Genomic DNA, 14,914 nt, shown 5'->3' on the forward strand with positions numbered 1-14,914 from the left:
CCTGTGCCATTCTTAGCATTTGAACTGCCTTAAATGAATTGTCTGTGGAATATCTACTCAGGTGCAATGTGTTGACTTAAATTTAGCTAAAATACGTTTAGAAGGGGACACAGCTCCTTCTTACATGATACTTAAATGCCTTTGAAACACTTTCAAAGATTTAATTTGGATCCAGGCATCTACTTTTCCTAAACATGATATTCTGGGAAGAACTGACTGTCTGTTTCCCTGCTCTAGGATATGCCCTTCACCTGTGAAGGCATCACACCTGATATCATTATCAACCCCCATGCCATCCCTTCCCGTATGACCATTGGTCACTTGATTGAGTGTCTTCAGGGCAAGGTAAGAAAAATCTTCTATACTGAATGTCTGAGCAATATGAATTAAAATTTGGGGGAGGGGCTTTTGTTTGTTTGGGGGTTTTTTTGTAAAGATAAGTACTGCCTAGTAGGTGTTACTTCACTGAAAAATAAGGATTGTTCTGCAGTTACTTGATAGCAAAAGCAGGTTTCTTGAGGAAGACCTACAGTCCTGTAAATTTTGTCCATCAAGTCAGACACCACAGTGTGCTCTGTCATCTGTTACTTTTGTTCAGACATTTCCCTGACCTAGAAAAAGGAGTAGCAAATTTGTAGATACTGTGTATTTTTTAAGTTGTGTAGCTGATAAACAAAGCAAGATAGGTTACTATGTTGGGCATGGAGCCTCAAATTCAAGCATTAAGTGTTGAACTGTTTGAAACAGCTTAATATGGCATAACCAGTCCTTCAGAAACGTGACAAACTTTTGCAAATCTCTTCTCTGTAGGTGTCTGCAAACAAGGGAGAAATTGGTGATGCTACCCCTTTTAATGATGCTGTCAATGTGCAGAAGATTTCCAATCTTTTATCAGATTATGGCTATCATCTAAGAGGAAACGAGGTATAACCAAAATATCAGTTCATTGTAATCTTTTTAATACGCATTTGATGGATAGTAAGGCTTATGATTCAGTGACTGCATTGACTTCTTCAGGTCCTCTACAATGGCTTCACTGGTCGAAAAATCACATCACAGATCTTTATTGGTCCTACTTATTACCAGCGACTGAAGCACATGGTAGATGACAAAATCCATTCTCGTGCAAGAGGGCCCATCCAGATACTGAACAGACAGCCCATGGAAGGTAGATCTCGGTAAGGATGTGTGTTAGTTTCTATATGGGGTTTTCTTTTTCTGTCGAGTTTTTAGCCCTGAACTAAAGTTGTTTCAGCTTTGCAGCTAGAACTTCATTAGCTCACCCCAATTAGCCACCCATTTTTCGTGGCTTAAGATCAAGTGTTGGGTGCAGCATCAAGGCTTTGGTAGCAGGAGGTGCTGCTGGGCTGGCCTCTCTGAGAAAGGACCAGAGGTTGCCCTGTGCTGGCCACAGCCACTTCCAGCTGGCTCTGACCAGCCAAAGCCTGTCAGCGGTGCTGGTGGCACCTCTGTGGGAATGTATTTAAGAAAGGGTAAAAAATGCTGTGCAGCAGCTGTGAGAGAGAGAAGGGAAAAAATGCAAAAGGAACTGCCCTGCAGCCCATGGAAAGCCCACGCTGGAGCAGGCTCCTGGCAGGAGGTATGATCTGGGGGGATCCATGCTGCAGCAATCTGTTCCTGAAAGATTGTACCCTGTGGGATGGGCCCCTGCTGGAACAATGTGTGAAGGACTATCCCACGGGAGGGACCACATGTTGTGGCAGGGAAAAAGCGTGAGGAGGAAGGAGCAGCTGAGAGGAACTGTTATGCACTGACTGCAGCCCCCGTTCTCCCTGCGGCCATGGGGAGGGGAGGAAGGAGTTTGGAATGAAGAAATGAAGTTGAGCCTGGGAAGAAGGCTGGGGAGATGAATTTTTTAGTTTTGTCTTCATTTCTCATCATGCTACTCCATTCTTAATGGGCAATAAATTAATTTTCCCCATGCTGAGTCTGTTTTGCCTGTGACAGTAATTGATCAGCTGTATCCCTGGGTTTATCTCCACTCATGAGCTTTTCCATCTTATTTTCTCCCCATGTCCTTTCGACCTGGGGGGGAGTCAGAGAGATGCTTGGTGGGCATCTAGCAGACAGCCAAAGTTAAACTCACCACAGATAAGTAGAGGATGACTTATTTGCATACTTCATTTTGCTGTGTGGTTGTGCTGTGGCTGTCAGAGACCTGCTGTAGAAATGCTCAGCAGCAGTTAAAAATTATTGTGTTCACATTCTCCCTAACAGTTTATTCTGAGGTGTTAGAGGAAAATTAATGCACAGCTTTCCTCCTGCCTTGCAATACTGCTGTTGTGTTTCTGGTAAGATACTTGTTCTGCCAAAAAAAAAATGATTATTTTGCCGATGAGCAGAAAAGTTAAGTGGGGTTTTTTTTATTCTTTTCAGTGATGGTGGCCTTCGCTTTGGAGAAATGGAACGGGATTGCCAGATTGCTCATGGAGCGGCCCAGTTCTTGAGAGAAAGACTGTTTGAAGCTTCAGACCCATACCAAGTCCACGTGTGTAACCTCTGTGGAATCATGGCGATTGCAAACACCAGGACTCACACTTACGAGTGCCGGGGATGCCGCAATAAAACTCAGGTACGTGCAGTTTTCATCAGCCAGTGTTTCTCTTTGTGGGCAAGAGGAAATGCCACTCCAGTGAACAGGAGGATAGGGAAGTAAATATTTAAAGAAGCACCAGAACAATTGCTATTTTAGTTTCATAACTGTTTTAAGTGTTTATAGTGACCTAGTTAATTTGGATGCTTCCTTATTAACTTCAGAGTGTTGGCTTGGCAGGAAATGCTGCTCAAGTATTTTACAGTGCAGAGTTTTCAGAAACTTTAAACACTTGAGAGCTTATTTTTAGAAGTAAAACTCAGAATCACAGGAATTTAAAAGCCATCGCCCTTGTGACTGTCCCATGAAGATATTTATGCTTGCAGAGCTGGGTCCCCATGGGAGGCCTTTTGTGTTGCACTTTGGTGGGTTTTTTTTAATTAATAAAAGGCCTGCAGTGTGTGCTTGGTTACAGCACCACGTCAAGGAAGGGTGGTGGCAGAGATAAAAAGAGTTGCCTTGAACAGGCTTGTTGTTGTGCCAGGGACTGACTGCTGCCCCTCCAGCAGTGGCACCAGAGTTAGAAATCGATGTGTGCTGGAAATATTAACTGCACTTACTGCACATCAGGCACATTTGGCTGTGCACACGTTCCTGTGTTAAATGGCTCTTGTTTAGGATCAGATCCCTTGGTTGCAGGTTTTATGTTAAAAATGTGTTCTGGATAGCTGCTGTTGTAGCCTCTACAGACAGTCTCAGGCTTCCTTCTTGCTTTGGTACTGTCTGTGAGCAATTCTTGTTAAATGCTCTCATGCACAACTTCAGACTCACTTTTGAGCCAAAAACTTGATGAGTTATTTGTTTAGAGGATGGTGGAAGTTGATGCTTTAGGAGTGCTTATCACAAGACTTTCGAAATCTCTTTCCAGATATCTCTGGTTCGAATGCCCTATGCCTGCAAACTCCTCTTCCAAGAACTGATGTCTATGAGTATTGCACCTCGTATGATGAGTGTTTAGCCTTTCAAAGGGCTTTCTTGGTTTTTTTAATTATGAGACTGAAGTTCTCAGGTTTAGTTTCATTTTATGTACGTTGCATTGAAAATACAGCTTTACTCATCTGCTGTGTGCTGTTGAAAAGTATGTTTATTTCCTGTAAATAGAATTAAAATTTGTAATCAAACTTGTGAATCTCTTTATTTGTGCATCTGTGAAAGAAGTGTGCAAGCAAATTGGGAGTCAAAGAATAAGGGAGTTAAGAGGGAATGATTAGTCAGCTAGAAAAAGCCAGAGCTTGCAGCTTTCCAAAATACTAATTTAAAACTGTGCATAAGTGAAAGTCCTCACATCACAGCTCTGCACCATCATCTGTGGAAAAACAAAAACATGTTACAGTCTGTACTGTTCCAAGAGGGAATATTGCAACTTTGGCAGTAGCTTTGTGATCTTTTAGCTGAGGGTGAGACCTGATCCCTTCTTCCTTCCTTCTTTCCTTCCCTCTCTGCTGCAGGGGGATGATAGTAAATGCATTTTTCTGTGCTGAGATCACCTGGACATGGGACACAGACTCTCAGTGTGTAGCTATGACGTCTGACAGTCTGTTCCATTAACCTTATCAATTTCCTTTAAGCTGGCAGCCTGCACTTACTTATCGCCTGGCTCCAGCGTGCTGACTAGAGAGCCTTCCTACAGCTGAAAAGAAACAGCTGTAACACATGGGTATTGTGTGTAAGAAATAAACTATGAGGCAATATGCATGGTACTGCAGCCTCACAGTGGTTACTGTGAGAGGGGGAGTGAACATTTTCTGCTCTGGGGTATAAGCGTGCTGTTTGTGGCTCAATTTCATTCACATCCATAACTAAAGTGCTTGAAAAGGGATTAGAGACTAGCTAAAAACCATTAGCAGAGTTCTTATGCATGATATTTGGATTCATTTTAAGCTCTTAATTCAATGGCAAGTGCTGTTAATAATATTCTCCTAAGGGCAGTATTTCAGCTGTTCACAGACACAAGGATACAGAAAGTCACGACTGTATAGTTTGGATAAAGCTGCTGGGATTAAAACTAAGGATTATGTCCAAAACTGGATTTGGGCAGCACAGTATTCTCTACATGGATGCTTGGTTCCCAGTGCCTCTGCTTCTAGCATGGTTGCAGTTACTGTCCCAGCTATCCAGATTTATTCCTAAGCGTATGTGGATGTGATAGTGATCCATTCTCTCTGCAGCTGGAATGAGAGTGGTTGGTTTGCCATCAGCTTTGCACACAGCCTGGCAAAGAGGACCTGCTGTGGCATATCTGTACCGTCCAAGGTTTGACACCCCAGAATGCAGAGAATATGGCAGGTGTTGGGGTGTTTCCAGGATGGTGGAGGTACAGGGACTTGGTAGGAATTTAAGTGCTTGAAGTTCTCCCTCTGCTTTAGGGCTGCTTGTGCCAATGCTGCTTCCAGGAGAAATGGACAGGTTTGGAAGTGTCCAGAGAACACAGACAATATAAATAGGGCTGGAAAACCACTGAAAGTGGCTCTGCAAGAAACCCAGAAGGTATTTTTTAATTTTAATTTGGTATGTTTAATCTCCGGTACTTTACTGTACTTGGCAGTGTTCTCTCCCTTGAGAACTCTAGGAGCTAAGATTTGCTGGGAATGTTTGGCCAAACACAAAAAACTGTGTGTTAAAACTGCTATTTTTAGGGGGGGGTTGGGTTTGTTTGTTTGGGTTTCTTTAGAAAGCATTAAACAGAGGTGGTCCTTTTGTATCAAGTAAGGGTAAACTGTTTGGGGAGAGAGCTGCTGAGTATTCAGCCACACTTACCAACCTTTGGTCAGAGCTATTTCATGCAGAGTTTCCACAACGTGGATTTTTGCAGAAGCTGTTGCCTCTCCTTTGGCATTTGACGCATGGCACTCATATTCCCCAGCATCCTCTTTGCTCAGAGGGGATATCTAGGGGAAGAAACACACCCCCGGCCCTCCAATGAGCATCCCGTGCATGGGTAGAGGTGATTTTGTTTTAAGGTATCTTATGTAACTTGCTAATTGCTTGAGACATGATGAGATGAACAGAGTGCATGAAGGGGTTCACCCTTAGCAACCATGCTGACTGCTTGCATTCTGTCAGCTCTAAACAGTCTGGTTCAGATTGTGGTGGGTCTCCTCACTGGGGTTTGGGACAAGCACCCACTCCTGTGGGTGAGCCTAGCTTTCTTCTCTGGTTCACAGAGGAAAATGCAGACTTTTAAGGGCTCCTCAGCTGTGCGTGGGTTTTAGGGATGCCTTACCTCTGTACTAGTTCCTTCCTAGTCATGGAGAGGGTCTCCTTCCCACTAACAGCAGCAGGAAAGTAATGAGATGTTTTTTTCAGTCTATCCTTTTCTGATCACAAAATGCACCCTTCTGCTGCATGCTGGACAGAGGAAGGATGCATGCAACAGGTAAGACTGGAGCAAGCAGCCACCCTTACCCTTCACCCCTAATTCACACAGGTTGTTTTCCTCCAAAGGCCCTATGTGTTGCCATTTGTCTTCTGTACTGTTGTTTGTTCATATTCGCAAACTGCCCTGTACTGTTTGTGCAGCTCTTTGCGTACACAAAATACTTACGAGCACCCAGCCAGTCACTTCGTGTTTCTCTGGGCCCCCTCGGGTCTGGATAGCCAAGTTCTCCCGGTCCCCAGGCAGGAGCTCCATCCTCTGGACACCATACTGTCCTCGAATTATCTAAACAGAAGGGCAGAAACAGGTAAGAATTGCGGGCTTATTTATGTTGGAACTGCTAGAACCACACCCGCACACAGACAAGATCAACGCTAGTTTTACATGAATGTGTTTTTCCTAGTGTCAGCATTTCACCTTACTGTCCACATGGTACTGCCCCAGTGCCTCAGCATCTGCACTGAGGCTGTGTTCCCCTGGCCTCAGCAGGAACAGATAGAGTGGCATGGTTTTCTGATACGGATGGTGCTGGGCAGTGGGGTGTGCAAACATACCCTGCACTGACTGCATTGACTTGGCCTCACAGAACTCATGTGCGTGTTCCCAAGGGTGTGTTTAGCCCATCAGTGGAGCAGCCTGGAGCTGCTGGCAGCTGTACATCAATCCAGTTCAGCAAGCTGGAGCAGCTGCCTTCTGGCTTGGGACTGGGAGACCACCAGGAGCTGACTGTTGGCCTTGTTTGGAGAGACTCCCCCATAACTTCCTGCTGATCAGGCTTTTTAATTTGGCAGCAGTAGAGAACTGAGTGTCCACCTGCATGACCTATCCTCTTCTCAACAGACCAGCAACAGCCCTGCATGTTTCTGCTGCAGCAAAACAGGCTGTCCCTCCTGGTGGCCACAGCATCGAGGAGAAAACAGCAGTGCAGTCTCTCCCCAGTGCTGTGTATCTGAGCCCCGACCCAAGCACGGGGTAAGTGGTACTCAGCCCTTGTTATCACCATGTCAAGCAGTCTCTTGGCCATGAGGTAGAGGCACAAAAAGCAGAGTAGCATTGACAGTCAGTGTAAACTCAGCATCTACTCATAAACAAGCAGTAAACACTGCCTGAGTCAGCATGCCCACATTGCTCACCCAAGAGTCTGCTCTGACACCCCTATGAATAAAGCTTACTGTCTTAGAGCAAATTTTGGGCCAATCTCGCTTTTTTAGTCCATACTAGCCTTAAGCTAGTATTGTTTCAGTTTAATTTTAAGGCCCTTCACAAGCGTCCATAAACCTGTGGCACTTGAGGAGGCTACAGGGGCTGTGCTGTGGCTCTCAGCCCTACAGCTACGATTTTCTCTGCTCAACACTGGCCCCTGTCCAAAGCCAGATGTTACCAGTGCTGCCAAGATCAACATGCTGCTGGCTACTGGAGACAACTGCCCCATGTGGTTCCTGTTCCCGACGATGTGGGCGATGTCTAGCCACCTCAGTCACTGCTGCCAGCAGGGTGACAGCAGGTCAGGGGACATTCCCCGCATGCTCCAAATATCAGGCACTACCAAGAGAAACATATTCTGCCTCGGGATCAACAAGAGTTTAGAAAGAGCAATGACTAAAGACTAAGCAAAACCAAATGTTTGGGGGTGTACAGGACTGCACAGATGAGAGAACTCATCAAAGAGGTGTGTTTCTACAGAGGGATCTGCTACGGTCCTTATGCTCACCATGCAGATTCAGCTGCCTCAGGTTTGCTGTGTTCTCTGAGCTCCTAGCAGGACCCTTACCTTGTTCCAGATGAGGACAGGAGTTGGGATGCCAATGACTTCACAACTCAGGTAGATCTGTGCTCCTGTCACATTCCAGATATCCTTAGGAGGAGTCACAATGGAGGGTCCTTCAAAAAGGGAGAAATGCTTTTAAGCTTGGGGTGACTACAAGCTGTCTCCTTGCTGAGCCTTTTAAGTGGGCCAATCTGATGGGTTTTGAGGATGGGGTGAAGAAGATCCCTGCTTGGAGCAAAGCTTGCAGGATTGATCCCATATCAAAGCACTTCCCTCTCTGAAGCAACACATGCATCCAGCCTTAAGCTGTTCAGACTGAAACCAGACAGAAACTCAAGTGTTGAGCAGTTCAGATCAGTCCATCTACTTGCAAAAATGAGGTTAGAGGTAAGATAGTGTTTGTATTCTGTTATCTCAGGGACTGAACAGGCCTGTACAAACTGGCCTGGATGTGCTTACCATGCAGTCACCAAGCCAGCTGGCAAGGAGGAAAGGACCCCCAGGAGACAGGGTGCATCTCATCACTTTCTCATGCCATGGAGAGCTTGGCCAACTTGGCAGCATCTTTCTCCCTAGTATGATTTCAATCCCATGGCAGCTGGCTAGCACAATTCAATGTTACGCTGCTCCTGTTTTACCTGTATGCAATACTCAGCCACAGGAGGCTGGCTGGAGGGTGGCAGAGCTCTCCCTGGCAGGGATCTGGGAAAAGACTAGGTAAATGCAGAGCTTCTTTTCCCCTGAGAGCTCCAATTCCTGGTTAAACAGAGAATTCCTTCCAAAGCAAGATGAGAACGGAGTTGTTTTGCAGATCTGGCTGGAGATGTTTACCCCTCAGGCTGAGAAATGTTGGAGATGTAACCCATATCCCAGAAAGGGAAGAATGGCCTTTTTTATTCAATCCCTCTTTAGTGAGGCTGTTTTACAAAATGCAGCTATTAATTCCCCATAATAGGAAGTGCAGACCAAAGGAGCACACAGTGTTTATTTCCAGTTATTGAGAGCTTTAAGAACACAACAAACAGCTTTCCCGCTTCTGCTCTGAAGATGCAGGCAGCAACAGGAAACTAAAGCTCCCATTACACTGCATCAGGAGAAGGCATTTCCTATATGCCTAACTGAAGCCCTTGGGTATGCTGGCTCACAGACCACGGCTTATTCTCAGCCCCATAAAAAAGGGGCAGATTTGGGTCCTGATGCTCCTTATGGGGTTCCTGAACGTGCATTGATTTCAGCCCTGCATGTGCACTCCCCCCTACAGCCATCACAGGCAGTGGGGAGCAGGTTTCCAGGTGCATCCCACCACACTAACATCTTCCAGCAGGAAGCTGGTGTCTTTTTCCTCCTCAGGATCTGGGGTCAGATCCACACTGGTATTACCAGCCAAAGGGTATCAGCCATACTTCTATTCTAACCCAAGAGATGCTGAGGTGGCTCGCCACTCCTGAGCAGCTGGTGTGATCCCAGAGAAGTGTGTGCTCTTCTCTTTTGAGACTTCCCTGTCCAGGAATGACTGTACATGGCCTGCAGGTGGGAAGCTGCTAAGAGACCAGGGGTGGCTGCCTTCAATATTCTCTGTTACAGAAGTTTTCCAGTTCTGGTTTTGACAGGAGGCAGCTGCAGAGAAGCAGAGAAGTTTTATGTGTAGCCCTGGGCGATGGTTGAAACCACTCCTAATGGTCAGCACGGGTGGTTTCCTGGCAGACACCACAACCCAGGTGCTCCTCATCTGCACAGGGCTGAGTCAAAAATTTAAGCAGCATTTCGTTACATGCTTATCCATTTGTTGCTTGTGCTGCTTCGTGAATTGATTCCTGTGCACCTGTCAAAAGAGGGGTGTGTCAAGAGTCACAGCACCCTTTCCCTTATGGAAAAGTGCTGGATTTATCCTTGCCCCAGGTGGCCCAGAGCAGATCTGTACCACAGCAGCCCATGCCCACCTCTGCACTCTCAGCAACACCCCGCTGAAGGTGTTCCCCTCGAATACACCACAATAAAGGGGGGGTGACCTGCACCCCAGCCACAGCCTGGCCCCTGCGCAGCAGCGAGGCTGTGGCCAAGCCCAGGGCATTGAATCCCCATGACGGGGCCACCTCAGGTCACACACTCTGCTCCCCTTACCCAGCACGGGGCGGTTTCCTGCACAGCCCAGCTGTTCTTTTTCCGGTGTCCCTTAAACAATAGGGACAATAGTGCACTTGGAAGCTCCGATGGGACCCTATGTTCCCAGGCAGCTTAGCTTGCACTTTGCTCTCTGAGGGCCTCCAGCTGATGTGCACCCAGCAGAGCCTGCTACGGCTGCTGCCTTCTGCTCCAAACATGTACAACCCTCCACGTGCCAAGTGCCCTTCCTAGGGCAGAGCTCAGGGCCTGTCCCCAACAGGCAGGGCTATCCTCTTTATCACTGGTTACTGGGGTTCTCCATGAGGCAGGAAACACAGCTGCCCCCCAAATGACCACCATCTCCCACCACAGAAAAGGAGAGATCTTGACTTACGTTAAAAGCCAGGTGGATTTTGAGGCACTGTTATGCTCTTCCAGGATCTGGCTCAAGTCTTCCCTGGCTGGGAACTGGCAGCATTCAGTCCACCACTAAACTCACTGCCTGAGGTCTCTCAGTCTTGGCTGCTGCTGAGTTTCCCTCTTGCCCACAGGTGTTTGCTTGCCCTGCCAGGAGCATATCACACAAGGATTTTTCAGCAGCAACTGCTGGCAGGGGTAAAGAGAGAAAGAATGTCTACCCATCTCCCAGGCAAGGAGAAATTGTTTATCTTCTTGGAAAGGAGAAGTGCGTGCACAGCTTCACAGCAAAGCTCTGGCTGGCTTGGCACAGCAGCCACAGCACAGCAAGAGCCTGACTTTTAAAAGGCAGTCCTGAGCTAGAGCTCGGGATGTACATCCTGATCTAACCAGGCAGAACATGACGTTCTGCATTTGGCTGCAAAATGAATTGGAAGCATCCACAGGCCTCCACCTCTATCCAGCACAGCTCTGAGGCCAGGAGGGAATACACATCCTGAGAGATGCAACAAGTGTCATGGGAAGAGTCACTGTGGACTCTCCAGACGTTTGACTTTAATCCATACAGCCAAAATTCTAGAGTTGTGTTTCTTCCGCCACTAAAAATAAATGAGAAAGGCCAAGAAGTCAGTAGATTTAAAGTCAAATCACAACAGGCCACAGCAGTAGCTAGACTCCTACTACAGTGGGCTGACACTCTTGTGCATGGCCCTCACCCTGCTTATTGCCGGTGCTGGTCCCACTCGCTCTCTCCCACAATCGCCCAGAGCAGACAGAGCTGGACAGATGACACAGAAACAAGAGATGCAGAGGATGGCAGAGCCTTGCAAGCACTTCCGAAGATATGAAGACATTCCCCCCTCTAAGTCACCCTCTTGCTTTGGGAATTCTTGTGAAGGAAGCAAGGCCACCATGTGTTCAGCAGGGCTGGAAACAAGCCCACCCTGTACAGAGCAGATGTCTTGATTCCTGCCAGCAAGGAGACCCTCAGCCATCATCCTACAGCCTGCACCTGAGAGGCCTTGTTGCTCTACTTGCAGCACTGCCCCCAAGGGGGAATGTTTCTCCATCTGCCTCCTGAGGGCTGAGGACCTGAGGGCTGCACCTGCTGATGGAAATGGTCATGGTCATCACAATCAAGGTGGCCAAGTGGTCTCCACTCCCCCCCAAGGCCTGCACCACGGGCACTGCTGATGTGCAGATGCTCCCTGCAGGACTTGCCCTGACTGAGCAGAAGCTCCTTGGCCAGGAGGACAGCCCCGGCTCTTGATGGAAATCAGCTGCTCTCCACAGGCACTTCAGGCATTTCCTCAGAACTCTGCCCATTGTTTGTTAAACAAATAGCTCTCCCCAGCTCAGGATGGGGCTTTTTACAGAGCCCCAGATCTCATTCACCCTGGGAGAGAGCCTGACCATTTGTGCAGGGACTATTTTTTTCTCCAGATTGCAAGGAGCTGACAGCCTGCATTATGTCAAAAGCAGCAGCTGGAGAGGAGTTCCCATTGCTGTTATGTAGTTGCTTTTCTGCTGCAGCAGCATGTGGCAGAGCCTGACTTCCTCGATGAGGATGTCATTTGGCATCTGTTCCTGAGACCCCTCCCCACGCCAGGCACCTCTTCTCTGCTCAACCACAGCAGGCAGAGACCTGGCATCTCCCAGCCCACCCATCTGCCTCTCACTGGTACCTGGACGGTCTGTCACAGCTCAGGGTTACCTCGTCCTCACCGATCTTCCTTTGGTGTCCACACACACAAATAAAAACTGCACAGCAAGCAGAGCAGTAACTTTTCTGCTAAAATCAAGGGGCCTACAGGTATGTCACTAAAGGCAAAAATAAGCTGGACACTAAGCACTGTGGGTATGCCCTGGTGCTTGGGTGTGTGCGGGAAGTCCAGAACACGAACACACGAAGCCACGCACCACATGCTGAAGCTCACGTGGGTGTCAGCTTGATTCCCAACCAGCCCTCACGAGCACTGCTGTGCCACAGCCCCAGGTCAAACACAGGCTGGGAACACTCCCTGTGAGACGGCTAACCAAAGCAAAAACTAAACATTGTTCACTCTAACAAGCTATTGCAAGTCTGAAAATAGACTCCAGTCTCCTAAGTTGCTGGCAAAGTATTTTCCCTTCAAAATTACTTTATATGGAAAAGGGGAAACCTTCCATAAGCAGCATCTACTCATTTTAGCTGGCATGGCCTCAGCTGCTCCCTCCCAGGTCAGTGCTCTGTGAGAGGCAACATATAGGAAGTGCTTTTGGCCTTCCCCACTCCCAAAGCTGCCTGCTGCTTTCTGGCAGACTTACAGGCCTTGTTCTTTACCCCTTTCTGAAGGCATTTTTCATCTTCCTTTAACCTGGCTTTGAAGAGACTAAGGAGTTACAGAAGGAAGCTCCAAGACATCCGCACCAAAGTAGATGTCGGATGCTATGTCTGTTTGGATGCTCCACCTCAGACTTCAGCAGCCCAGTGACCCTGGAAAGGCTGAAAACGCAAATGCAGCTTTGCCCCAAGTCCTGGAGGCTTGAGACTGAGTCAGCGTGAGGAAGGGCCCTGGGCCACCATCCATCTGCCATGGAGCAACTCCTGCTTTCCACGCCACTAGGCTCAGCGTGGAGCAGACCAGTACCACTAGAAATCCCACCCCTGCTGATTTACCATGGTTTGGGAACGCTGCCTTCAGAGACCTTGTGCATGACCTTTATATCACAGAATCATAGAATGGTTTGGGTTGATCATCCAGTTCCATGAGCTAAAGCCTGGAAAGAATGTGAAAAGCTTGCAGTGGGAGACACAGAAACAAGGCATGGCAGCATTTATGCATGGAAAAGCAAGCAGGGCTTGCAAAAATCCAACCTGATTAGACTTGTTACGTAGTAATCTCCTATTTAGTTGTAACCTCAATCAACCTCAGCCCAACAAAGGATTAAACACATTTTTTTAAACACAGCATGCCTTTCCAGCATTAGAAAAAACAAACATGGGGTGGAATTTGCTGATCAGTAATCAGCAAATCCTAGTGAATTTGGACATGCTATGATGACTGAGAATGAAGAGACAGGTGAAATATGGGATCCTCCTGGGCAGTGAAGGTTTTACATAGTCCCCAGAATACTGCTGCTCTCTGGGAGTCTGCCAAGTAATATATTAAACAACTTCCATAGTAGATTTTAGTATAGTAACCATTAAAACTCAAGCTCCAGTGAACCAAAACTTTTTCATCTAACTAAATGCCTTTTAAGGAGGAATTTATGGCCTATGCTACAACTGTGGAAAACCCCAGCTACACATGAATTTTAAAAACACTGAACAGCAGTGAACAGCAGTGCTCAGGAGTCAGTCCTGAAGGGCAATGGAGTCCAGGAAGGCTGGATGTGCTTTAAAAAGGAATTTTTAAATATTCAGGAGCAGGCTGTCCCAGTGTGTAGAAAGACAGGTCACTGGGGGAAAAGACCAGTGTGGTTAAACAGAGAACTTAGGAAAAAAAGTGAATCTACCATCTCTGGAAGGAGGGTCAGGTAACTTGGGAGAACTATAAGGATGTTTTGAGGTCATGTAGGGAGAAGATTAGAAGGGCCAATGCCCAACTAGAACTGTTTAACCTCTTTATTGATGATCTGTATTGAGTGCACCCTCAGTAAATTTGGATGACACTAAGCTGAGTGGGAGTTTTGATCTGCTCAGGGATGGGAAGGCTCTTCAGAGAGACCTGGACAGACTCGGTCAATGGGTCGAGGACAAACTCGGACAAACTCATTGGACATGAGGTCCAATAAGGTGAAGTGCCAGTCCTGCACTTGGGTCGCAGCAACCCCATGCAGTGCTACAGGCTGGGGGAGGAGTGGCTTGAGAGCTGTTCAGCAGAAAGGGACTCAGGGTTGATGGTTTACAGATGGCCCAATATGAGCCAGCAGTGTGCCCAGGTGGCCAAGAAGGCCACAGTGTAGCCAGCAGGAGCAAGGAAGTGATCATCCCCCTGTACTTGGCATTGGTGAGGCCGCACCTCTCTCACAAAATCCCAAAGTACTGTGTGCTGGGAAATCAAGCACCACACTGAAAAATATCACATCCCCACATCACTCTCCATGTGAAAGGACCCCGTGGTACCAAACAAAAGACGTAACTCCACCATGGACCTGCACAGCTCTGCTCTGCCACGGACTCTCTGCATGCAGCACAGAAATGCTGGCAAGATCCACCTGCAAGCACAACGCTGTCCTTTGTGGTAGAAGACAGCAGGTAGAAGGCCACTGCTGCACTGCCTACTCCCATCTGATGCAGAAACCCAAACCAGCTTCTCAGGAAAGTTAGGGAATTTGATTCATTTCCAATTACAGATGACTTAGAAAAAACTTGTCTAAATCTTTCACCAGCAAAGACAAAACCATTTATAAAATGTGGAGATTCTTTTAAGTCCCCTAAAATCCAGAAAAGGATGAACAGGAGGAAAGAACTAGGGCAATCTAAGCCATTTGTTAATAAATCTGGAAGAGTTTCTTGCAAAATGTGATTAGGTATGAACTATGCTTGTGGTGTCTAAAAGAGTTAAGAGCCTTTGATTTTAAGGCAGGTGTATCAGGAGAAGATGAGCCAATGTCAGTGATAACAGCAGTCTGCCATCTCCCACAAGGTTTT

The 14,914-nt window shown here is 47.2% G+C and overlaps 2 protein-coding genes across 2 annotated transcripts in view; one reads left to right on the top strand and one right to left on the bottom strand.

Annotated features, from left to right (window-relative positions):
- Positions 1 to 3,735, top strand: part of POLR2B (RNA polymerase II subunit B) — a 16,952-nt gene extending 13,217 nt beyond the window's left edge. The window contains exons 21-25 of the mRNA XM_017831714.1: positions 238 to 345; positions 811 to 924; positions 1,018 to 1,178; positions 2,398 to 2,593; positions 3,483 to 3,735. Of these exons, the coding sequence (XP_017687203.1) occupies positions 238 to 345; positions 811 to 924; positions 1,018 to 1,178; positions 2,398 to 2,593; positions 3,483 to 3,572 (669 nt within the window). The 3' untranslated portion in view covers positions 3,573 to 3,735. The remainder of the gene's footprint in view (positions 1 to 237; positions 346 to 810; positions 925 to 1,017; positions 1,179 to 2,397; positions 2,594 to 3,482) is intronic.
- IGFBP7 (insulin like growth factor binding protein 7) overlaps positions 3,681 to 14,914 on the bottom strand; it is a 16,459-nt gene continuing 5,225 nt past the window's right edge. Inside the window, exons 2-5 of the mRNA XM_017831717.1 lie at positions 7,762 to 7,871; positions 6,159 to 6,275; positions 5,376 to 5,502; positions 3,681 to 3,920 (exon numbers count right to left, since the gene is read on the bottom strand). Of these exons, the coding sequence (XP_017687206.1) occupies positions 3,901 to 3,920; positions 5,376 to 5,502; positions 6,159 to 6,275; positions 7,762 to 7,871 (374 nt within the window). The 3' untranslated portion in view covers positions 3,681 to 3,900. The remainder of the gene's footprint in view (positions 3,921 to 5,375; positions 5,503 to 6,158; positions 6,276 to 7,761; positions 7,872 to 14,914) is intronic.

Source organism: Lepidothrix coronata, unplaced genomic scaffold (genome assembly GCF_001604755.1).
Source record: "Lepidothrix coronata isolate B3197 unplaced genomic scaffold, Lepidothrix_coronata-1.0 Scaffold195, whole genome shotgun sequence".
NCBI classification, from domain to species: domain Eukaryota; kingdom Metazoa; phylum Chordata; class Aves; order Passeriformes; family Pipridae; genus Lepidothrix; species Lepidothrix coronata.